Source organism: Pleurodeles waltl, chromosome 6 (genome assembly GCF_031143425.1).
Source record: "Pleurodeles waltl isolate 20211129_DDA chromosome 6, aPleWal1.hap1.20221129, whole genome shotgun sequence".
Lineage (NCBI taxonomy): Eukaryota > Metazoa > Chordata > Amphibia > Caudata > Salamandridae > Pleurodeles > Pleurodeles waltl.
Window position 1 is genome coordinate 1117772814 of NC_090445.1, and position 26183 is coordinate 1117798996.

The 26183-nt window shown below is 45.5% G+C and overlaps 1 protein-coding gene across 1 annotated transcript in view; it reads right to left on the minus strand.

Annotated features, from left to right (window-relative positions):
* The window catches only part of VWA5B1 (von Willebrand factor A domain containing 5B1), a 917148-nt gene that overhangs the window by 138988 nt on the left and 751977 nt on the right, over positions 1-26183 (minus strand). The window contains exons 16-17 of the mRNA XM_069242250.1: positions 14398-14691; positions 9140-9277 (exon numbers count right to left, since the gene is read on the minus strand). Coding sequence (XP_069098351.1) covers positions 9140-9277; positions 14398-14691 — 432 coding nt within the window. The remainder of the gene's footprint in view (positions 1-9139; positions 9278-14397; positions 14692-26183) is intronic.

The following is a 26183-nucleotide window of genomic DNA, read 5'->3' on the forward strand; positions in this document are numbered from 1 at the left end:
TTTTGCATGCGCATTTGTGAAAACTCACTAATATTCGCAAATCATTAGGGAGCCCAGATATAACAAATGTGGGATTCCTTTAATATCTCAAAACCTACTGAAGGGATTTACACCAAATAAGCAACATCGTAATCTGCATGCCAAAAGCTAGCTTTCTGTCAAGTTTGGTGTAATTCCGTGCTGTGGTTTGGGCTGTAGTCGTGTCTAAAGGTTCTATGGTAATTAACATGGGAAATATAACTTTTTTTAATCCTCCCCACACACTTTTTCTTGGCCCCTGCGAGACGGCTCACTCTGAAACTTTCCATGCGCAACAAGAATCACCAGCATACTTTTTTGGGAAATGTTAATGAAGATTCGTCAAACCATGCCAAAGATATAGGCAAGTCAAAATACGCTTTTTCTATGGAAACTTTGACAAAAAACAAATTTTCTATGGAAAGTTTGGAAACTAAGTCCTAAATATAACTACCTACTGGCGTCTGCCATTATGCCAGTATATATATATTTATACATATATATATATATACATAGAGAGAGAGAGAGAGAGAGACTTAGCAGTCAAAATAATAACAAATCTGATTAGTTAGGTTTGGTGATGCTTATCCTGTCCTACGAGAGGGAGCATCAACTTCGCAGCGAGGTCAATTGAGGTATAGGCTCGTCTTTATAGTCTTTGGAAATATATATATATATATATATATATATATATATATATATATGTGTGTGTGTGTGTATAAATATATATACATATACACATATCTATACACTCACACAAACACACACAACAGAAAGTATATTCTAAAGAAAAGCATATTTGATAACGAAATAAAAGACATGCAAAGTAGAAACATGGTATTTACTGCATTTATATTAAGTCATCTACATACCTACTCTGGAGTGATGATTAACTGGAACAAATCTGTGGTTTACCCGCTAAAGCCCATCACCAAAGAGATCGCGCTGCACTACGCTCTAACATGAAGAGAGGATTCAATTTGACATTTAAACGTCAAAATGCAAGGGGACAGGGAGGTGATCGTCAGTGATAAATATGGCCCAGTAGTGTCTACATTGCACACAAATAGACAAGTAGGTTACACTACCTCGTTCGATCACTGCTAGGTGGTGATTTTAAAAATGGCTGTTACGCCTCGTTCTCTTTAGCTGTTTCCTCTAGCTGTTCATGAACATGCCGGTCCCTCTAACACAATCGTTCTTTTAAGCTCTCAGATACGAGTTCAGCAGATTGATATGGGCTGGAAGAAAGTTGCACTCAAAGTGAGAGATAATGGCACTGCTGTTGGCTAATGGCGTCCTGGCAGTGTCAGAACTGATGGACTATTACCTCCCGTCCCTCCCTCACCTTCCTTTAGACCAATGAGGCTCCCTGCCTCCCCATAGACCCTCCCTTCCCCTTAAACGCCCCCCCACCCCCACCACCTCCTGTTCTTTTTTGTCTGGCCCCGCTAGACTTACCTTCTTCTTTGTCCTCCACGGCGTGGCCTGGGGGTCTTCGGCTTTGCTCTCCTCGAGGTGCGGAGCTCCCCGGGGAGGGTTCCTGATGGCCGCGTCTTCGAGAGGCGGACGTGGCTGCCTAGGAGACACGTCCTGGGAGTCGGTCGGCTCTTTGAGGCTGGGGCTACAACTTCCGGATCTTCAGCTCGCAGGGACGAGCTGATGTGCCAGTTTGGATTTTCGGCATTTTTGGCGGTAGGACGGGCGTTCTGTCTGCGTTTTTAAAAGGTTTTGGCTAATTGTTTATGTATTGCCATTTGCTGTTCCTTTTTTAGGGGGAGGACCTTTCTCTTTTATTTAAGGGGGTTGGGGTCCTATGGCTGGCATTTCTTGTTTGTATCATGCCGAAGGTACCTGCCAAAAGACGTAGGATTGTTTCCTCTTCCTCTTCATCGGGGGAGGATGGTGGGGTTCCCCTCTCCACGCCTGGGTGTCGCCAAGTTCCGGTGGGGGCTTCTGCGCCACTCATGTCCAGAGAAGAGGTTCAGGACATGATTGAGGTGGCTGTCTCTCGGGATCTCCAAGCAGGGGTGGCCAGGCCTGGTCATTCTCCGGCGGCCCGTCCTCCTGGGACTGCGGAGAGGTCCTCTGCTGGGGATGATGATGATGATGACGCTTCATCTACTTCTTCTGGTGGGAAATATGTCTCCAGGGAAGAGATGTGGGAAGTGATGTCGCATGTTCGGGACAATTTAGGTTTTCCTGTGTTTCAGCCTACAGGGACGGATTTGCATTTGTTCCCTCAGTATCAAACACCTTCTAGTTTTGCCATGCCTTTTCAGGGCCCAGTGAAGGAGATGGTACTCCGGGAATGGAAGGATGTGGATAACTCTCAAGTGCCAGGGTTCCTTCAAAAACTGTACTTGCTGGAAAGGGAGGATGTGTTACCTCCCTCAATTAAAATGGATTCCATTCTGGCGACCCTGATTGGCAAGACGGCGGTCAATCCGGAGGATTGTGTGCCTACGGATGCCACTGACCGTAAGGTGGATTCTGGTCTTAAGAGGGCTTTTGCGGCGGAGAATTTGTCCCTCAGAGCGGGTATATTTTCTGCTTATTCTGCACAATCTTTGGTGCAGGATTTTGACAAGCTGGCGGTGGCTGTTCAGGAAGGTTCGGAGTGCTCGGAACTTCTGGCTGTTATAGAGCAACAGGCCAGGTTGCTGGCGGACATTTCTTCTGATGTGGTCCGTACTTCGGCTCTGGCATCGGGAGATTTAATTGGGGCTCGTAGGTCCCTCTGGTTGAGGTGTGGAAGGCGGATACTGGGGAGAAATCTGCTCTCCTGAGACTACCTTTTGAGGGGCGTAATTTGTTTGGTGATCAGTTGCCTTCCATGCTTTCCAAGGCATTTAAGGAGAGGAAACACGCCTTGCCTTACAAAGGTGGTTCTTTTTCTGTCAAGGGGTGGAGGAAGCATTCGCACTCATCTCCGAAGGTGGATTCCAAATATTTTTCTTTCAGGAAACATCGTTTTCAGCCCCGTTTTTCTCCTAAGAAGTCTGCCCCTTCGAACCGGGGTGGGTTCAAGAAGGGGTCCTGACAATCATTGTGGGCCTGGCATAGGGCAGGTCGGGGGACGGCTGAGGCACTTTCTTTCAGTGTGGCAGAAGAGTGTCAGCGATTGTTGGGTGCTGGACATTGTGGACAATGGCTATGCCATAGATTTCGAAGTGGTGCCTCCAGATTCCAGGGTGTGTCCCACTCCTCTGCCTACAGTCGGGGCTCTGAGACACAAGCTTTGTTGGATGGGGTCTGGGACTTGCTTCTCAAGGGGGCCATCTCCCGGGTTCCTGTGGGGGAGAGAAGTCTGGGCACTTATTCAGTCTCGTTTCTGGTTCAGAAGGTGTCAGGGGGTTTTCGGCCTGTCCTCAATCTAAAAGGGGTGAATTCCTGGATCAGGACTGTACATTTCAGTATGCTGTCCATTCAGACTATATTTCCTCTGGTCAGTCCGGAGGATTTCCTGGCATCTCTGGATCTTCAGGATGCTTACCTGCATGTTCTAGTGGCTCGGTCTTCTCGGCGATTCCTACGTTTTGCGGTAGGCCTGGACCATTATCAGTCTTGTGTTCTCCCATTCGGCCTCAAGTCCTCTCCCCGCATTTTCACCAAGGTGTTGGCCCCTCTGGTGGCTCTTCTACATTCAGAAGGGGTGTTTATTCATCCTTATCTGGACGATATTCTAATCCAAGTGTCCTCACAGGAGCTGTTGCGGAGGCATGTGGCCCGGGTTCTGGTGGTCCTGCAAAACCACTGGTTTTTGGTCAACTGGGGGAAGTCAGATTTGGTTCCTTCCCAAGATCTGTTTTTTCTTGGGGCTTGGTTTCTGACTCTTCAAGGCTTGGTGACTGTGTCAGAGAAGCGGTTGTTGGTCCTCCAGTCTCTGGTGAGGTCGATCTTGTCGCAGCCTGTTCCCAGGGCCCTTCAGTGGTTGCGTCTGCAGGGTCATTTGGCGTCGGTGATTTTTCTTGTTCCCTGGGCACGGTTCCATCTTATTCGCTTGATGAACTGGTTCCTGGGTCATTGGTCTCCAGGGTCAAGTTCTCTTCTGGCACGGATTCCGGTGTTGGGGTTGGTTCACAGGGAGTTGGGTTGGTGGCTGGTGCCCACTCATCTTCGGGTAGGGGTGTCTTTATCTCCTCCTCCCCCGGTGGTAGTGACGACCGATGCCAGCCTCTCAGGTTGGGGGCTTGGATGGGGTCGGCTCAGATTCAGGGGTTTTGGTCACCTCTGGAAGCCAGACGCTCCTCGAATTGGCGGGAGTTGAAGGCGGTGCTTCTAGCTCTGATTCATTTTCAGGACTCCCTGAAAGGTGTTGCGATTCTTATTCGGACGGACAACTTGGTGACCAAAGTTTATGTGAACCGGCAGGGGGGGACCAGGTCGAGGGCTCTGTTCTGCCTTGCCAGGAAGATTTTTGTTTGGGCTCAGGAATGGGTTCTTTCCCTGCGTGCCACCTACATTCGGGGGGTGGTCAATGTTCGGGCGGATCTTCTGAGCAGGGTGATTCCTTGCTCTCAGCTTTTCTCCCTCCGGTGGTCTCTGTTTCATCATCTGGTTCACCTATGGGGTCTTCGGGTGGTGGATGTGTTTGCGTCTCCAGGGAATGAAAAACTCAGACGCTTTTGCTCCCAGTTTCGTTGTCCTCAGGCTTGGGCGGTGGACGGGATGTCGTGTCCTTGGCCTCAGGGTCTTTTGGACGCTTTCCCACCCTTTCAGTTGCTCCGTGCGTTTCTATTGAGGGTACGTCTTTTGAAAGCCAGGGTTCTCTTGATTGCGCCCCATTGGCCGAGGGCAAATTGGTTTCCGTTGCTTCAGTTGATGGCGTTGGATCACGTGTGGACTCTTCCTCTCTGTCTGTCACCTCTGGAGTTTCCTTGCCTCTCGATGGGGTTCCACTTGACGGCCTAAAAGTTGAACGGCGGGGTTTGACAGGTTTGGGAGTTCCGGTAGCTTTGAGTTCTACTTTACTGGCTTCCCGACGGCGTTCCACTTTGCTGTCTTATGGTCAGCATTGGAAAGTTTTTTCTTCTTGGTGTTTCCGGCATAAGTTGGATCCTACGTCTGCTTCTCTTTTTGATGTGATGCAGTTTTTACAGGATGGTGCCCAGTTGGGTTTGTCGGTGGCTTCTCTACGTGTGCATTGGGCGGCGATTCACGCTTTTAGGGGTCCAAGGCGTAATCTGTCTGATGAGGGTCATTTGATGCCTCGATTTTTCCAGGGTCTTCTTAACTTGTTTCCTCGCCCGGTGCGTTCCTTTCCTTCCTGGGATCTTTCTTTGGTATTGGATGCTTTGACTGTTGCTCCCTTTGAACCTCTGAGGGACTGTGACTTGTGTCATCTTTCTTTGAAAACTTTTTTTCTGGTGGCCATTACTTTGGCCCGCCGTTTAGGGAAATTGGGGGCCTTGGCCTGCTTGTTTCCTTTATGTAAGGTGCTTGTTCCGGTTCCTTCATTTGTTCCTAAGGTGAATTCGACTTTCCATGCTCGCCAGGAGGTCATCCTTCCTTCGTTTTGTCCGGATCCTTCCTCGGCCTTGCTGGAATATCTACGGGTAGTTGCTCCTTTCGGTAAGGGTGATTCTCTTTTTGTGAATTTCGGTCCGGCTCGGAAAGGTGAGAAGCCTTCCACGGCTTCTTTGAGTCAGTGGGTTCGCTCGCTGATACTGATGGCTTTTTTTTTGAAGGGGGAGGTTCCACCCCAAGGGATTCAGGGCCGTTCTACCAGGGGTATGGCTGCTACGGTGGCGGAGCTTCATGGCGCTTCTGTGGTGGAAATTTGCAGGGCCGCAACTTGGGCCTCACCTTCGACCTTTGTTCGTCATTACAGGATAACGGACTTGGGCAATTTGGAGTCGGGATTTGGGACACCGTGTCTTGTCCTCTATGATGTAATAGAGGGGTGGGGACTTGGTGGTCTTTATTGGTTGTGATTAAACTTGTTGCAACTCAGTGTCCGTCTCCTGTTTTCTCTTGCTATGTCTCATTGGTCTGAAGGAAGGCGAGGGAGGGATGGGAGGTAATGTGTCCATTACTTACGTTAATGCCATTACTCCTAGTCCTACTCCCTCGCCTTCCTTTCCGTTCCCTCCCGCCCTCCCGGTATGGACTGCCTGAGTTGCTGCTTGGGCTTGTTTTTGTGCAGGAGGTGGTGGGGGTGAAAGGGGGGTTTAAGGGGAAGGGAGGGCCTATGGGGAGACAGGGAGCCTCATTGGTCTAAAGGAAGGCGAGGGAGTAGGACTAGGAGTAATGCCATTAACGTAAGTAATGGACGCATTACTTTGCTGCCCAAGCTTTTCTGCCATTTAGTAGTACCGACCTTACCCGCCCACACCACACATGGTTGTGGGTTTGTGGAAACTGAAAGAACAGATCTGGGTAAACTGAGCTCGTGTATTTTATGTAAAAAAAAAAGCCCTACCCTAGAGACAGCATTAACACTGTACCGGTCACTATCAATGTTTGCCACAAAATGTGATCCCTGTCGCGGGTGCAACTGTTCTACCTCCCCCCCAGTGGCAGCAGGCAGCTTTAGAAGGGCGGGGGCGGGCGGGGCACACACACACACACACACTCATTCTTTCACACACAGACATGCACGCACGCACGCACATCCATTAACAACACTCATACCATTCAAACATGCATGCACGCACCAAACATTCATTTTAAAACATCACACACACTCATTCTTTCACACACGCACGCACATCCATTAACAACATTCATACCATTCAAACATGCACGCAGGCACCAAATATTCAATTTGAAATATCACACACACACACACACACTTACCTTCGGCCTCCAGGTCCCAGGAGGGTTGGGACTGCTGCCTTCCTTCATTGGCTGACCTTAGGTCAGCCAATGAGGGAAGGCAGAAGTCCCAGCCTCGTCACAGAGTGGAATGGGGTCAGTGAGACTGCTGACTCCACCCCACTCCGTGACGAAGTGTCACTGATTGACACTCGCCCTGGGCACTTCAGGACTTAAACTGAAGCGCCCAGGGAGAGTGTCAATTGGTGACCCTTTCCTCGTCACTCAGGGGAGGGCCTTGAGGCACCTTTTCTGGGCCGAGGAGGTCACGCCCATAGGAGCTGTGATCTCCTCAGCCCAGCAAAGTTCAGCTCAGGCAGCCAGGAGTCTGCTCAAATCGCGCATGTGTGCTCCTGGCTGCCTGACCTGAACATGAAGAGTGTCTGTCGGGCTGACCTTTGTTCAGCCTGACAGACACTCCTCATGGGGGGAAAAAGGTGGGGGCACGTGGCCCCTCCGCCCTAAAGGACAGGCCGCCACTGCTCCCACCCACACAACCCCTCTCCTAGACACCTGATCATTTGCATAACTACGAAAAAAATATGTTAACGATTCCCTCATTCATTCATCATCGTATGACTGAACTGGGACTTATTTTACTGAAAGCATTTTCCTAACTCTCGAACAATTTAGAGCAGCGATGCAACATAACATGCTCGATACATTTATATATCTCACACTTCGCCGCGGTGTGCAGGCCTAGGACAGCGAGTACTCACGGGCACGGCAGGACTTTACCCCCCTACACGGTTGCTCAACCTTGCATATTATATAGGTGGAGTCTCAGTGATACACCAGGTGATAAATGGCGACCCTCAGATATGCCATATACCAGTGAAGATGCTATGTGCGGTATGGGTTTGTGCAAATGGACCTACTGCTGATTTCTTTCGCTTTGCAAGGACCAGGGCACATACTGCTGCATACTGGAAAGATGTATTAGGTATGATATTTAAAGTGACTGAGCACAGGATTCCGCATACTCCAGGCATGGCTGCACTTGGTAATGTTTCTAAAATGCTCAAGTCAGTTAGACGTCTTTTAGAAATACAGGAGATAGCTGTCAGCCTGGCGAGGTGTCCAATGCCGACACTGACTGAGCTTTTTAAATGCGCCACTGTTTGCAATGGTAGCACTGAGATGTTGACTGACATGCAGCCTATAAAATCTAAGCTTCACGATATATTGGTACTGTTGCATCTATATACGTTGAGACAGCAGAAAGATCTCCCTGACAATCGATCAGCATCGCTATCAGCCGAGGAGGACTAATGCTATCTGTAAAGGCTTTATTAAAACCGCAGATATTACACTAAAGGTTATAATGCAAAAACTCTGCTATGACTTTGAGACCAATTATACCTTGGGTGGTATCTTGACTAAACATTTAAATATTTAGATATTTGTATACTTTGTACACTACTGTTATTTCTCTGAAGTATATCGTAGCCTTGATGTCCCTGTTGAACTGATATGCAAATAAAGATTTCAGAAAAATAATTACATAGCTAAATGACATGAGACGATTTTATCAAACAATATATAATTCCACTTCTGTGGATTCATGACTTTTAAACCTGGGTGAAGGGGCTAACCTAGAGGGAAGAGCACCTAATACACAATAACGGCTGAGCTAAGCTAAGGGTGTGATCAACTACTGCTGCAGGTTAGAACATTTTCCATTAATCCTTGTTGGAGTATGTTCTGCTCCCCGGAGGATTGGGAACTCAGGTTCCTGACTTTGTATAGGCCCTTTCTCCCTAGAGAGCAAAATCCTCTAAAACATAAATTGTGGTATGTCTCTCCTTAAAGGACGGCAATCTTTCAGGCATGCATTGGTGTGTTCCTCCTGTCCACTGAGCCCTCTCATATATGTCTCGTACACAGGACGGGACCCTCAGATGCATGTTCTAGCATGTACACAAGAGGACATGGCTATCTTTTACATGTGTCGAGGTATGCCCTCTTCTCAGGTGAGTCTCTTGTAAAACTGCTGAGAGATTCTGTCCTCTTTCTTTATGTAAGGTCACTTACTTGCATGTTAAAATATTTCAAAGTGTCACAGTGGGCAGGAGCCTATCTAGAGTGTGTTTAGAAGTGACCCTTCCCTCACTGACTAAAAACCATGGACACATGTGTTGTCGTATGACCAGTGTCAACTAACTTAAGGGCGTTTCTCTCTCATGGCCCCTTCTCCCCAGAGACAGGGATCTCTCATTCATGAGCTGGGAAGAGGTTCTCTTCGACAGAGGAAATAGCGAGTGGGTAATGCCCCTCCTCAGAAGACTGGAGACATGGGTACCTATGTTGGAGTACTCCACCAGAGTAGGCAGGTATGCATTGCTGGTCAAGTCCACAGGGATGAAGGCTGTATATTTGCTGATGACGTTGCAGGCTTTGCTTGCGTGAATGGCATTCAGCTGGTACCGTCTCCCAGAACCTAGAAGAGGTAAAGAAAAAGTTAATCTCATTCGGCCCTCCATTGATGGAAGTCCATGGAAGGCATTGGTCGGAGTTAATTTCATGACAACAGAAACTGATGAGAGCAGAAGAGGCAGCGAAGGATGAGGTCCTCATTACGGGCAACCAGTTAATTGTTATACCATAAATGTTGTTATTTCAAATACCACAGTTATGACGTTTCTGATAAATAATGGCAGGTTAAACCTGCTGATATTTATTTTGAGAAATTAAGTGGTCTTTACCAGAATATGCAAATTTTGGAGTGATCTGCATTTTGGGCCAGATGTAGCAAATTAAAAATTTGCGAGGTGCAAAGTGCGAGTCCATGCGACTCACACTTTGCATCTCGCAAATTGGTATGCAGTACGGTGTCTCAGACACCGACTGCAACTCGCTATGGGGTCGCAATGACCCACCTCATGAATATTCATGAGGTGGGTCGCAAATTGCGGCCCCATAGCGAGTATAAGCACTCGCAAACATGGAGGCCTGCTGTCGTCAGCAGACCTCCATGTTCGTGACTGCTTTTAAATAAAGCAGTTTTTTTTTTTTTTAAGGGTAGCCCGTTTTCTTTACAGGAAAACGAGCTGCACTTAAAAAAAAACCGAAACCTTTAGTTTCGGTATTTTTTCAGGGCAGGGAGTGGTCCCTTGGACCACTCCCTGCCCTGAAAAAATATTTGTGGGTCCAGTCACAAACTGGAAGGGGTCCCATGGGGACCCCTTCCAATTTGCGAGTGGGTTACCATCCACTTGAAGTGGATGGTAACTGCGATTCCATTTGCGACCGCGTACGCGGTCGCAAATGGTATTGCATACCACTCAGACTCTCAAATAGGAAGGGAACACGCCTTCCTATTTGCGAGTCGGAAATGCATATTGCGAGTCGGTACCGACTCGCAATATGCATTTCTGCATAGCAAAGAGGCATTTGCACCTCGCAAACGGCGATTTTCGCCGTTTGCGACGTGCAAATACTTTGCTACATCTGGCCCTTTGTTCCTTAAAAACTAAGCCTGGGCAAATTTTTTATTACGACGGAGTAATCAGAGTAATTTCAGTAATTATGCATTACTCTTGTGATGTGAAATTAACAAAATTGCATGATTACGCCAGCTTGAGTAATTAAGAGTAATTTGGGGCAAAAACTGTACCACAGGAGCACAGGAACAATGAACTAAGGCCCATATTTATACTTTTTGACGCTAAACTGCGCTAACGCAGTTTAGCGTCAAAAAATTTAGCGCCGTCTAACGCCATTCTGAAGCGCCATGCGGGCACCGTATTTATGGAATGCCGTTAGCCGGCGCTAGCAGACCGGCGCTGCCTGGTGTGCGTGGAAAAAAACCACGTAGACCAGGCAGCGCCGGCGTTGGGGAAAATGGCGTTAGGGCGTCTTAAAATGGGGCAAGTCAGGTTAAGGCAAAAAAATCGCCTCAACCCGATTTGCGCCATTTTTTACGACGCCCAGACGCCATTTAAATGACTCCTGTCTTAGTAAAGACAGGAGTCATGCCCCCTTGCCCAATGGCCATGCCCAGGGGACTTATGTCCCCTGGGCATGGTCATTGGGCATAGTGGAATGTAGGGGGGCACAAATAAGGCCCCCCTATGCCACCCAAAAAAAAATAATAAAAAAAAAATTATACTTACCTGAACTTACCTGAATGTCCCTGGGATGGGTCCCTCCCTCCTTGGGTGTCCTCCTGGGGTGGGCAAGGGTGGCAGGGGGGGTCCCTGGGGGCAGGGGAGGGCACCTGTGGGCTCATTTTGAGCCCACAGGCCCCTTAACGCCTACCCTGACCCAGGCGTTAAAAAGTGGCGCAAATGCAGGGTTTTTTGCCCCGCCCACTCCCGGGCGTGATTTTTGCCCGGGAGTATAAATACGACGCATTTGCGTCGCCGTCATTTTTTTAGACGGGAACGCCTTCCTTGCATCTCATTAACGCAAGGAAGGCGTTCACGCAAAAAAATGACACTATTTGCCCATACTTTGGCGCTAGACGCGTCTAACGCCAAAGTATAAATATGGCGTTAGTTTTGCGCCGAATTTGCGTCGAAAAAAACGACGCAAATTCGGCGCAAACGAAGTATAAATATGCCCCTAAATGAGAGCAAGAGGCTGATTGCTACTGCTGTTCATGTCCTTTAGCATCTAGTTTTATTTTCTTAGTTAAAAATGCATCATCAGGCCCATTTTAGTCAGGTTGCATTTTTCACAAAGGAAATAATGCTAGATGCTGGTTTATACTTCTCAAGTAATTACATATTATTATGGGTAATTGTCTGGTAAATATGAGTAATCACAGTAGAGAGACAAATTAATTATATTCATCCCTACTCAAAACTCATGATTTGTTGGTATTTATCACAACCAATAAATTCAAATTTGGTGGAGTCGGATTTTATCAGGCGCCATAATTATCACACTTTTTACCGGACCATTCAGGCCTTTGCTGAGAATGGAGTTAAAGTCAACCAGCTTCCTGACCTCTAGAGGGTCTAGTGTTTCTGGATGGGATGTGTCTAACAGTTCTGTTGATGGCCCTCTGAACCATATTGCTCAAAGAGCTGTTACATATTTAAGCCTCCACTTTTGCAGGGTTTCCTGTCTGCCGTCCTCCTTTCTCACTGTTTTCCTAACGTTCTCTTCCTTCTTCCTCCTTTTTCTACATTTTATTGTCTCTTGCTCTCAGTCAAAGTCCGACCCCAAAAATTTAGGACTGTTGCCCACCACCTCCACCCACCAGCACAAAATAGGCACTTGTTTGTGATCGTCTCCTTTTTCGCCACACGTCTTTCATGCATAACCTTTTTCTCCAAATCTTTCATGAACTCTTGAGGACTGTTGCTTTTGTTTCTTCAGTTTTTCACCCTCTCATGGTGCTGAATTAGGTAAGTAGCATTGCTTTGAGCAAACACTGTATGTGGTGTTTGTATAGCTCAAGCCCAGCCAACATTCAATAGAATTATTTACAGGGCCAACGGCAACGGTACTGTCAACAAATGAGTGAAGAGGTAGCTGGGGTCTAGGAGTGGACTGCTGTGTGCATTACATAGTTGATGGCAAGTTGCATCAAAAATGGGGAGCTACCTGTAGCAGCGAAAGCACCACATGGGGTGTTCTTGGAATGTCTTTACTTTGTTCGCAGTGTATCTGCATGACTGGAGTGCCTGTTAAGAGCCCTAGTAAGAAAAGCTCTCAACAAATCCTAATGCTAAATCACTCCAAAAACCTTGTAGAATTTACAACCAAACACCTGTAATAAACAGCTATTCCACCAGCACATGCTGCAATGGTTGCACCAAATAATGCACCTCCTACGTTTCAGCCCTTTATGTCCCAATGTACTCTCCACAGCGTGCAATTTCTTCTGGTGATCTCTTCTTTCCATGTTGTTATTGTGCCCTCACGAAGAGTCATGTACCTCTTCCTCCATTTACCTCCCAAGATATCTTCCTCTTCCCGATTGTCAGTTCCTTTCCACAAGTCTTATTTAATATCCACCTCTCTGCCTTTTTCAATCACTCCCCAGATACATTCTAGGTCTCCGTCTCGCTCTCTCTAACATATGTCTGTTTCCAAGCTCCATACCCTTTTCTCACTTTCTGTGTCTGCCTCTCTCCCTCTTTTAACCTCGCTCTCTCCCTTTATCACTGGAGAAATGCATTTTCCTGTCCTCAGATGATGTATCTTCCAAAGCACCTGTCTCTCCTATGATCAGATTTCCCACTATGCAGTAGTAGAGGCATTTTTATCATAATGAAAACCCCTAGTGGCTCAGTAGCCACTGTCCATTACACAATAATACACTGAAGAGATAACAAGGAGAATGCAATGCTTAGCAGCATCAGCGATTAAATGGAGATGGTGGAAGGGAGTTGATGTATAGCTTTATTTCAGCTAAGTGGCCAGCAAGAGACAGCTCAGCATGCCTGCCCTTTGGAAGATGGGCAGGAGAACCATCAACACTTCTCAACAAATACGTTGATCCATAGGGAGCTAATCTGCATTGCAGGATTGCCAAAACTCTATGACTAAAATGAATTCTATTAGCAATAAGTGCTTAACCACTTTTGTGGAAGAACTATGTGGTATCCCACTGTCTTGGCACACAGTTGGGTGCTATTAAACATGCTCAGTCCTCTGTTTCCAGTAACGAGACATGGTGCAGTGGACCTTGGATTTTACCCATGTGACCTTGAAAATCTGGCCCTTCCCTTACTCTAATACTAAATCATCCTAAATTTGTTCATAATGCTTCAATGCCTTGTGCTAGCGCTCTGGCCATCATTTTATATGATGCATAATCTACAGCTTTACATGACCTATTTGAGGTCTTACCTGAAGAAAGGGAATAGCTAAAGGCTTTTGGATCTTCCTGTCTACTAATTACTTTTAATGTGTAGTATATGTATTGTGAAGTAAAATAAATGTTGTTATATACAATGTAAACATCTCTGAATGGTAATGAATCTTTATTGACTCTGGATAAAACTGTGCTTCATTGCATCTGGTACAATTCCTCAAAATCACATTCTGTAAAGCTTAGGCCTTGAAGAATTTGACCTCCCTAAGATAAGTGAGTCAATGAAGCTATGAAGTCTTTGCCTAAGCTCTGCAGTATTAACCCACAGAATTCAGGTAGACAGGGTTTGTATACAGCACCACCTTTTTACCATATCAGGGAATTGACATTCACTACAAGGGATTGAGTGTCAAAATGTCAATAACAAAAGGATGGCCTGATAAAATATTGTGGTCTAAGTATCAATTACAAAAATATTTCCCCATTGGGTGAAGATGTTCTGATAATAACTCCAAAAGGCCAGATATTTGTGTTAATGATACTAGGGGCTCTATATTTTTGTTAGATAACATTCAGGTCATGATATTCAGGCACAATTCCCTACAAGGATATTAAAAACTTACCAAAATAGATCTTCATTTTTGGTTTACGTCAGTCCCAATCTATTCATCATTCCCTGCTCTCTGCCTCTCCTCTAAGGCATCTGTTTATTTTCCTTGATTTATGAATTTTCCGAGACTCCTAATCCTATTGAAGGTGTATGCTGTGAATCTTGTTTTTCTGCTTACCGTGTTCTATTTCACATTCCTTCTCTGCCAACTGCTCGAAGTCCCGTATGATTGACTTTGCAGCCAGATGGTGGCATGTTTCACTCCATAGGTCTCCGCCTCCATTCTTACGCTGCTCCCGCTCTCTAAAAAGCTCCCGGATGTCAAAGGTAGCCTCCCACTCCATGGGTTCATTACCACGCAGTCCCTTCACCACAGCCTTGCAGATGGTCCCAGAGCGGAGCACTGAGTCTTGAGATGGAGGCTCAGACACAATCTCAGTTTCAAAAGTAAAGGAGGGATGTGGAACAGACTCTGCAAAAAGAAGCAGAAAGGTAGAATTAGATGGCAGTGCCTAAGGCCAGCGAGGAGTGCCAGAACTCTACATTTAACATGCAGCCATTGTATCGAAAGAACGTCACTATTTGTCAGGATTTGTTTCCTTGATTCTCCTAAATTATAGGGAATAAGATTATTATATTTTTAGTTCTCTGAACTTTTTATGGTTACAATAAAATGAAGTTATGATTAAAGGCATTTGATAAAATAGATAGAAAATATATCATAAATTTCTTAATATGAGCATAGAGGTACCCCACTCAGATCCACTTCCACATCACCAGTATCAAAAAAACAAAGTGCCATTACAGGCATGAACTTCTATATGTTGTCCACAAGAATCCAAATGCAAGCAGAATATAAAATACAATATGCCTATTTTGTACATAAAAAGCGTACCACAGAATGCATCCATAGTTGCCAAAGAGAAGTAGATTGACTGCCTCAACCAGCATGCATGTACATGTGCATCAAGAATATGTGAGCGCTAAAAAAGCACGAAAGATTATGAAACCTTCTGATCATGTCAATGGCAATGGTGTGGGTGTGATGGAACAGAATGGTATTCTTGTTGACCATTCACCACCTGTCATTTTAGAGACTTCCTAACAGTATGGCGGCAGAAAGTGTTCTCTCCTGACCAGGACCACGGGCCGTTGGTCTGAGATTGAAGGTTAGCCCTAAAAGCCTCACAGACTATCAGGGATAGCATCGGGACAGCAGTCAGACTTACCAGAAACTAAGTGGACTGAAGGTTTCTATCTTTTAAAGTATAGGTATTTGTTAGCATTTATACATTATTATGAGAAAATGATAACACAGATCAGCATGATGACAGAAAATATACATAGCATGTATGTTTAGCAACAAGAAAGATTCCCCCAACCTGCACCCCACCTCCTGCACCCCGACACATTGCAGATTAATGAGAAGCTAATCATATCAGCTTTCCAAAGCCAAACACATTCACATCCTCCTATGCCGACTCCTGGGCACCCATGCCCCGAGTGTGGGCCCACCATCATGCCCTTCTCAGCTCATAGAGGAAGAGTATGGGGGGCTCCAACAACTCTGCCAGCATCACAGCCCAAACCTGCAAATCATCTGCAAGTTTATCATCTCTATGGGTTCTCCCGCGTATGGCACTTTTCCACATTTGCCCATTCAGCCATGTCCCTCTTCCACTCAGCAAACGTTGGAGCCCTCGGGGACAACCATGGTATAGCTAACCTTCGCTTGGCCAATGTGAGCCCCAGCAATAAAAACATCCTATTTGGTTTATATTTCTTCTTAATTGGGACCCAACCAAAGAGACATTGCCCAATATCTCTGGGTGTGTCCCACCCTGTGGCTCCACCGAGGGAGGCCAGAATATCGCCCAAGTTTCCAATTATGTATGGGCAGCCCCATATTCTATGAAGGAAGTCAGCATACATGTGGTTGCACCTGGGGCAAGAGGAGGCTCTCATAGGATATATTGTGAGCAAAGTCATTGGGGATAAGTACACCTGATGTATTACATTGAACTGTGTCAGTTTAATACGGACATTGGACAACACAATCCTGACCCCCTTGTCAATAGCGACCCAGTCCTTCTGCTGAAATGGGGCACCAGTAGATTTTGCCATCTAATCTGCACTTGTAGCACAACAGTCGGCGGGTCCTCCCTCAGTGCCCTGTAAAGGTTGGAAGCCAATCTTTGTCCACATCCTAAATTCAGCAAGGCTCCTAGGATCGGGGTTTCCGGGGGTACCTCCAGAAAGAACGGCCATATCACACAGTCTGTCGCCAACATTGTAGCATATTGAAGAAACTATCTCGTACCCAGGCCAAATGAAGTCAAGGCATCAGGCAAGATAATAAATCAGTTGTCTGGGTACAAATCCCTCGGAGTCTCACATACTCCCTCACGCCACCGACTCACAGACCTGGCGATCTAGCAATCTGGGAGAAGGGTCAGATTACCGATATTGGCATATCAAAACCAAAAGGTGTCGGCACAGTACCCCTTCAACCATTCGCTCCCAGGTCACACACACCTGCTTGGCCACAGCCAGCACTACAGGTTTGACTGCAGAGCCCATCATTAAGAGCTCTGGTAGGGAAAGGTCTCCACCAGTGCCTCCGAGCAAATGGGTTTCCCAATTCTCGGTGCCATCAAACCAATGGACTGCATGGGGCAGTTTTGTAGCAAAAAAATAGAATTCCAAATAAGGCAATTCAAGTCCTTCCTCACCCAAAGTACATTTAAGTGTGGATAGGCCAACACACTTCCTCCCTGACATCCATGGCAACTCCAAAATGAGTATATCCAGTTCTATGAACACGCTCTTGGGAATCTCATATAGGGTCCCCTGAAAGATATACAGATAGCAGGGCAATACAATCATCTTGATTAGCACCACTTTTTCCATTAGAAATAAGTGCAAAGTGTTTCAGAATCTTATGGAGGGCTTTAATTTCTACAGTACTCTCACCCAGTTGCAGTCACCAAAGCATGATGTGTTGTGAGCCAATCTGATGGTTCCAAGTAGCTAATATTTTCAGTTACCCAGGTTACGTCCACTCGGGGAGAGCTGCCAGAGGCCTACCAGTTAGTCCTCTGATGTTGGAAAGCCTATATTTGGCACGGTTGACTGTAAGACCAGATATCTTCCTGAACTCAGCCAGAAGTGCCAGCAAAATAGGGACTCAATTTTCAGGTTGTCTCAAATACATCAGGTTGTCATCAGCATACAGGGAGCTCACATGAGTGTGCTCACCAATCTGCACGGCCCAGCCCCGTAAGGTGTTGCCAAGCCGGCATGCCACCAGCTCCATCACTAATGCAAACAATAGGGGGGACAAAGGGAACCTCTGCAGAGTGCAGTAATTTAAAAAGATCCAGTAAGACAGTCCCCCCATCCTTACCCGTGCCGTAGACTGTGTATAAAGCAACTGAACCCATCACAGGAAGGTGACCCAATGACTGTTCTGCATAAGACATCCCACAAATAATCCCAAGATAAAGACTTGAAGGCTTGTTCAATATCTAAAATGGCCATTGCACACTGGTCCTCCTCAGGGGCAAGCGCATGCCAGGCCAATGCAAGTCTCCTCAGATTTCAGATGGTATTTCTCTGTGGTATAAAACCACATTGATCCTTGTAAGAAGCTGGCTCTTTATATGGTGCACTAAAATGAAGTACAATGTGCTAAGAGTCCAGTGGACCCCAAAGGTTTGTAGAGGCAGAAATAGATAGGGTAAATTCTCTATTTGTGGTAATGTGACTGTACAGTTGGGCCTACTAAGGAGTCGTGTTAAACACTTGTTGCGCTCACAGAGGAAATAAAGAAGACACCCACACACTCAATGAATAAATCGGAGATCAATTTAGAAAAATAGCATTTGCTTTTATATATGCTTTGAATAAAAAAACTTCATTATAAGGTATGCAGTTTTGAAAAGAAAAATACTTTGCAGTTTCAAAAATCAACACAGTGCAATTTTTCAGTTCAGCAATGTTAAAACAAGATGAGAAAAACAGTTTTGCAGGTAAGTACACGGGCGAAAAACAAGAATGCACAGTGTACTTCATTTTAGTGCACTATATAGAGAGTCAGCTTCTTACAATCCTCATGAATTAAGCAGGGCAGGCAGAAGTCACACCACCAGGACCTTACTCATGATCTTTATATCGACATTGAGCATAGAAAGGGGCCATTAAGAAGTAACCTCCTCTGCATCCCTATTTGGCTTGCGCAGCATAACCACAATGACTTTGTGCATGGAAACTGGGAGTATTCCCTTACTGAATGCCTCGATGTAAACGTCTAAGAGCCTTTCACTGATCACCCCCCGTGTTGATACAATTTCACTGGTAAGCCATCACTACCAGCGGCATTTGCTGTCTTCAATGTCTGATTAGCCACCACTAATTCCTCCTTAGTCAAGGGGGCCGCCAATCTGTCTCTCTCTTCCTGGGACAGATATGTTAACTCCATGCCCTCTAGATAACGTAATCTCATCTGTGCTAAGCTAGACAGTGGGCTGGCATAGAGTGCCTCCAGATGTGAGGCCAGCACCCCTGGTATGCCTTGTTGTGCACAATCCCTGGCCTCTGACTTATTACGAATCCCTGTTAATGGGGGAAAACGCGTTTCGCTGCAGAGGAGTGTGGTGAGCATTCTACTAGCCTCATCTCCCTCCACTTGGTGCCGCTGTCAATGGCTTGTGTGGACAAATTTATCTAAGCAGTCTCAGGTCTCAGGTAACTCACTCTTCTACTACTTCAACTCAACCAGTGCCATCAGCTACTCTATTACCATGGTTTCCGGGGCGCCCTTTCTTTGTTCCTGAGAATCTAGAGTTCTGGATAGTTGTTGTTTCACCCCATAGGTTACTTTTAAGAACTGCCTCCTCAGCTCCACTTTCATAGCATCCCAGTCAACCCTTCTTGCTGACACACTGCCTCAATGTTCTTTAAAATAATGATCCACTGTCTCTCGCACTGCCTCATTGAACCATAGATCAGTGAGGGCTTTGGACCTCATACACCAGAGAGGTATGTTTAAGGGCTATCTGGACAGTTGGAGCGTCCCTAGAAAAGCAGACCGGTCAGAAGTATAACATGGCCCCATTTGGTAGATATGAAAGTAGAAGTGAGATGTGATAGTGACCATTTTCCCTTGCTCCTTACCCTTTCTGGAGAAATGTTCAGGAGAACACTTAACAACTATGCTACAATAATTCCGCCACCTTGCTGGAACAACAAATTCACCAAGATTACTTGGCCAAAAGTGATGTCCAACCCTCACCATATTAGAGCAATATATCAGATTTTCTTAAATAGTTTGGCTGAGTACGAAGATCAGGCTGTGGGGAATATTCCGATTCTCAAAATACATGACAGCATGACTACTCAGCTACGGGGGTTCTTTTATAAAACAAGGCGGTCAAAGCCACATGAAGGGAAAGGGGCACGCAAGGGATGGTTTGATGAGAGGTGCTCAAAGGCTAAGTCTGGGTTAAGAGTAGCAGTAATGTCTGGTTCCCAGGGGGAAATTAAACAAGCTAGGTCCCTATACAAAGTAACTTTGTTTTACGCAAAAAAGCGGTGGGAGGATTCCATGTGGCAGGAATTATTAGATGCTTCCAAAGAGAAGAATAACAAGCGTTTCTGGGAACTTCTGTCTAAAAGAGAAAATGGAGGTAGGAGTTGTCCCAGCAACCATATTCAACCAGAAAGCTGGGTAGAGCATTTTACTACTCTTTAGGCCCTACCAGAGGGCCCAATGGACACCAATGTGGTCCACTCTCCAACAAAACTGTTGGAATCAAATTCCAGCATGGCCCTCCAAGTGGAGGCCCAGTGTGTCCCTGAGGGTTGCCTCATCTTTAAAGTAGAAGAGACCCTTGAGGCTATAAATAGCCTAAAACCTGGCAAAGCACCTGGACCAGACAAGCTTCCTGGAGATCTTTATAGATCGGAACCATATATCTGGTCCTGGTATATTAATGCCATCTCAAATAGCATAGCTGCAGGGGGGCAAATTCCAGGTACATGGAAGGGGCAGAGATCATACCCATTTATAAAAAAGGAAATGCTAATCTTCCAGCTAACTATAGGCCAATTAGCCTTATAGACAACCTACAAAAGATCTTTGCTAAACAAACCTTGCAGAGGCTAATCAATTGGGTTGAGGAGTACCAAATCCTTTCCCATTTACAGGCAGGGTTTCGTGCAAAAACTAGCACGATAGACCAGGTCTTTCGATTGGCCATATTGCATTGGAAATATGTTCTTGTTGCCAAGCAATGCCTGTATGTGGTATTTATAGACCTGCGATCAGCCTTTGATCTGGTCCCAAGAGCCAAACTGTGGGAAGTGCTGGGTAGATTGGGAGTCCCAGAGGATCTATTACTCCTGTTAAAACAACTACATGAGAACACTTATGCCCAAGTGAGGTGGGGTGAACAAGGCGAACTGACAGAGCAGATCCCAATTAGAAGGGGAGTTCGCCAAGGTTGTGTGCTAGCCCCCCTACTGTTTACCATATTTATCAACGAAGTAGTAAAAGCTGTGTCCATAGGCCAGAATGATGCCCCTTCCCTGAATACACAAAAAATCCCCATCCTGCTCTTTGCTGATGATTCACTCCTCATTTCTAGGACACCAATGGGGTTGCAAACCCTTGTTGACCGGTTTAACCAATTTTGTAGCGATCATGGGTTGGAGGTTAATATTAACCAAACCAAACTGATGGTGTTATCCAAGGGACCTAGGAAAATTTTTTCCATTCATATTGAGGGAGTACCGTTGAAGGAAGTAAGCTCTATAGATTACCTGGGAGTTAGGATAACCAGCAAACTATTATGGGAAGAGCAGATTACAAAAAGTGCAGGGCTCCTACAACACAGAGCCTCATCTATATTGTGTTTCTATCAAAGCACCTCTACAAAAGTTGTTTCCCCAGCAATAAAAATGTATACAGCTAAGGCTCAAAGTGCAGCACTGTACGGAGCGGAGGTATGGGGTTACGCTAACTGTAACAAGATCAGTGTGGGGGAAAACAATTATGCAAGGGCTTTAACTGCATGTCCACGCACCACACCCTTGCTTCCATTATTTCTAGATCTGGGGTTAAGCTGAGTAGCAGATCTAGCTACTCTAAGACCTCTCCTTTATTGGATCAGGTTATGGATAACCCCCGAACTAGACATATATAAGACCGCATTACTCGATCTATTGAAATGCCAAAACGCTAACACTCTTCCCTGGATTCGCCATGTGGCCCATTGGCTTCGGCTATTGGGTCTGGGTGATTATTGGGAAAATCCCCATAAATTAGAGAGACGGCATAAAAACGTTTTAAAGTTAACCTATTGGTCTTATGTTAAGGATAACTACATAACCCACAAATCCCAAGGTCGCTTAACTAATTCCTTCATTGATATTAAATGGTCCCCAAAGTTTGAATCCTATTTGGATGTTATACCGGATTTGCAGGGCAAGAGCTTATATGCAAGGTTTCGTTTTGGCTCTTTACCCCTGATGTCATTGATTCATAGGTGGGGGTCGATTAATCTTCCCGATATATGCCCTGCCTGTGGCAGTACTTTCGAAACCATTGAGCATTTCATGTTCTTCTGCCCAGCCTATGCGATTCCGCGATTAAAATGGATTCGCAATATTTGCAGGGACATGGGATTCAAGAACTGCTCTTTGGCTCTACGGGTTCTAAAAAGCCATAATTCAGCCGACGTAATTCTTTCAGTAAGCAAGTATTTAGCAACAGCTTGGCGCATACGATGCCATCTCCAAAAAGTAATTTAAGGTCTCCTCTCTTTTATAGATAAGTTTTAGAGCCATATGTGCAATTCAAGTTATTGTTTTAATGTTTTTACACCAATTTATAGATGTGTATTTATTTATTTACTTAAGAATTATTTATTATCTTGTTTTATGTGCTTTTATGGTCATTGATCGAGCAAAGTTGATGATGATGATGATGATGAATTATTGACCATGTGGTTTGGACAGGGCTTTGGAATAGATTTTTCTCAGACAATATGTGGGCAATCATCCTGTGTTTCTGCTATTTTATCACTAGTGTTAGCCGCAAAGAGTTATTTTTATGCACCTGTTTGGTATTCGTGCCATTTTAACATGAATCCGATATCTGTTTTAATTTATTATATAAGCTTTTTATCACACTGTGCTTGTGTTTTTAATGACTTGACAGTGCCTAAATATGCCTATATGATTGTGCCGGTAGTAGGCTCTCTTTGTCAAAGTATGTTATCTAAATTATCAAGAAACTGTATCACTATGTAACATCAACTTAGCACTTTAAATCTTTAAATCTTGGGTCCGATAGTTTGCATTTATCTTGATGATGGTATTACCGGGGAAATTTGAATCTGAAACCACCTCATATTGTTTTAAGAGCTTTCAAATATTTGTATTATTCTAACATTATGAAGCAGACGTTTTAGAAACCTTGGTATCTAATTGTTAAGTTATGTACCGGGAATAATGGTGGACTATAGTAGGCCATGGCCTATGACTGTTTTTTTTTTTTTACTGTTAGAATTTGAAGGTTTTAGAGAAGCTATTTTTATTCTAAACTTTATTTTAAGCCAGTGTGAAAGCATAATGAAACAAATGCACTTTCTTTTGTATAATTTAATGTGTAACTTTTATGACCTATGGTCGAAATAAAGTATATATATATAACATGCCAGATAGCTCACGACCTCCACACACTGCAGTAGTGAGCCAGTAAAAAACAATATAATAAGTGATTCTAAGTGACTATAAGTCCCAGCAGTGGGAATGGCAGGAATACACCTTAACTTGAGGATTCCTAACTCTCTACACATCCTGAAGGCCCACCCCAAGGCAACACTTCTTTAAGGGTGCCAGTCATAGCGGGCTTAGTATCTGTTCAAGGGGGAAAGCGATCCAACTCTCCATTGAGCACGCAATTGAGGTCCCCATAAAGAGGATCTCCATACCCATATGCTCAGCCGCTGAACCCATCACTGTACCAAAAAAACTCCCAACTCCAAGCAAACATCCCTAGCATTCAATGCACCAAATCACATACCACCCCTGTGGTCTTCCGGGCAACAAAGGGGACTCCGGGGGTCATCCAGATAAGTACACCTCTGGCATAGCTGGAATATGAAGTAGCAAAGAGCCTACCCCTCCTCTCAAAGATGCCACACATTTCCCCCAAGTGTGCGTCTCCTGTAAAAATGCCACTGATAACCCATATCGACGCAAGTATGAGTACACCCTCCTTCGTTTTTCTGCCTGTCCTAACCCGCGTACATTCAAGTTCAATACCTTCCAGTCACAACTTCTCCAGCACATCACATCGCTCCGTTGGGATCGGGGATCATACTGCCAATCACTCCATATGCACCAGCAAGGGAGCTGCAAAGCGTTATTTTCAATCAACCAATACCTATACAGCAATAAAACCATAACACTCATCAAATGTAGAAAATATACTCCCTTCCCACGGGCAGTGAGTCTAAACAACTGGGGCCCCAGAATATTCGGCCAACCACTAAGTCCCACTGCCCCCAATCACCCATCTAAGGAACAAACCACAACTGCAGAAGTCACTTTGTGCTGTGAGCCTTGCATCCCATCCAGGTGGTGAGGCCAAAGGCGCTCGAGCCACCAGTAATGGGACCTTAGTCCCCCATGGTCCCCCACCAGCAAGTTCCAGGCAATCCCCCACCACAATATCAAATAGAGCTTCAGAACTGATGCATCCTTTGGGACCCTCCCTTGCACGATGGTCAAACCGAGTACGTATGCATTAAGTTCAGCGCCTCAGACAATTACAGCGTAATCATAGGCAAACTTATGAAATCTCAACCCCCAACTGTCAGTACAACTCCAACTCAATAAGGGAGGTTTTAATCAGTCATTTCACACATTACCAAATTGGCACCAGCCGTCAGTCTGTGCCATCACTGCGATAGAATGGGACCTTCCCGGTCCACTTGAAGGATTTGCCCCTGTCTGGAACAAAGTTAGAGTCCACCAAGGTTCCGTCAGTACCCTCCCCATCCGCCGAGGGCCTGCACTATGAGTGGAGTTTGAAGAGTGCTTTCGAAGTCTTGTGCTCCTTCGAGGGTTCCCGTTGCCCCCCCTTAGATGCAGGCCGCGGTCCTAGCAGTACATGGCCCAAGGTATCCAACCATTAGTGGGCCTCCTCCAGTGTAGTGAAGAATAGTGCACAACTCTCATATTGTACCTGCAGCTTCTCTGGGAATATGAGCCTGTATCAAAGCTCTCAGTCTGGCAGACTTTATTTAACCGTTGTATAGTCTCTACGTAGGTTTTGGCCCTTGCAGGTATAATCTGGGAAGATCATAATGCTATTGTTCTCAAACCCGGGGGGCCCTAAGTCGAACATGTTGCAGTATGGTGTCTCTGTCTCAAAAATGTAATAAACTGCCAATGATGGCTCGAGGCGGTGTCCCCAGCCTGGGCGTTGGCACCAGGGCTTGATGAACGCATTCAATAGTAATGAATTTTGAGAGTCGCTTAGGTTTCTGAACAGTTGTTATCCATTCCTTCAACAACAGTTATGCAGATTGACCCTTAGCCTCTTCAGGGAGACCTACATATTGGAGATTGTTCCTCCTCGAATGGCCTTCTCCTTCCTCCACCTGGTCATCCAAAGAAGCCATAAAGGACTGTAGGTGAGTGACTGGTTTCTTAAGAGAGCTGACCTCTTGTTGGTGTTCAAAACCTGGCCCTCTGTTTCCGTTACCCTCTCCATCATCTTCCTCAGGATGGTGCATAACAGGCCCACCTTGAGTACCGTCGAATCAATCCTGGCCAATGTTTGGTCCCAGGACCCCTTGATTTCTGCCATAAGATCAGCCAGAATATGGGTTGATGATTTCCCGGGAGGTATCTGCTTGTGTGATTCCCCCTCTTTGCCCCCCTGTGGAAAGGGTAGTGCTTAATAGTCAATTTTATTGGCCTGCACAGCTTTGGTGGTTTATCCCTTATCATTGTGGCCACCAACAGGTACCATTAATGATCAGCACAACAGTCACCACAGATCAGCAGTCTGCCAATTGAGTTAATTCTTTGAATATAGGCAGGATCAGAAAGAAACTTCCTCTCAAAAGACCAACTCTACCCTTTCTTTACCAACCTATCTAGGGATAGTTCTATCAGCAGGGGATTGTGACATAAGTAGAGGGAACAAATCTAACTGAGCACCGGTTCATAGCTCCAGTGACAAGAAAAAATTATCTAGCCGAGCCAAAGAATGATGTGGGGCAGAATAGTAAGGGAATTCAGTATCAGGCGCTTTAAGTTTAAGTCAAGCATCCACCAGGTCAATCTCTTTCTGGAGGTTACATGGAGCTCTGTACACACGTGGCTTTCAGCCACCTCGGGCCAGTTGCATCCCTAAGCACAGATCTGGACCCGTAAAAATTAACATCCCAACATACCACAACTGGAAAGGCCAAGCTGCAAGCTCTACAGAAAGAAAGTCTAAAATATCAGTCTCATCAAAAATGGAGCCATACAGAGTACATAAAGAGAAAGACCCTCTACCATACCTATATTTTGTTATAGCCCTCGTCTAAAATCGCATGCGTTGCTATGAGCTTGAATAGCCACCCCTCTGGTTTTAGTGCCCTGGATAGTGCATGTGATCACTGACAGTCCCAATGCTTCTAACTGATTCTTGCTAGTTTGGTCTATGTGGGTTTCCTGAAAACAACAGAGATCTGCCTTTAGGGCTCTCCGGTCCTCTGCCACCCTTCTTCTCTTTGCCCCATCATTCAAGCCACAAATGTTTAAGTGGCTATGCGCAGTTTCGCATAGCCACATAGCCAATACTAACATACCACATTTAGCAACCCATACATCATAATGTTGACCCAGGAGAGTGCTTACCTCTCCAAAATACTTCACCCACTTACTTTTCCAATTCAT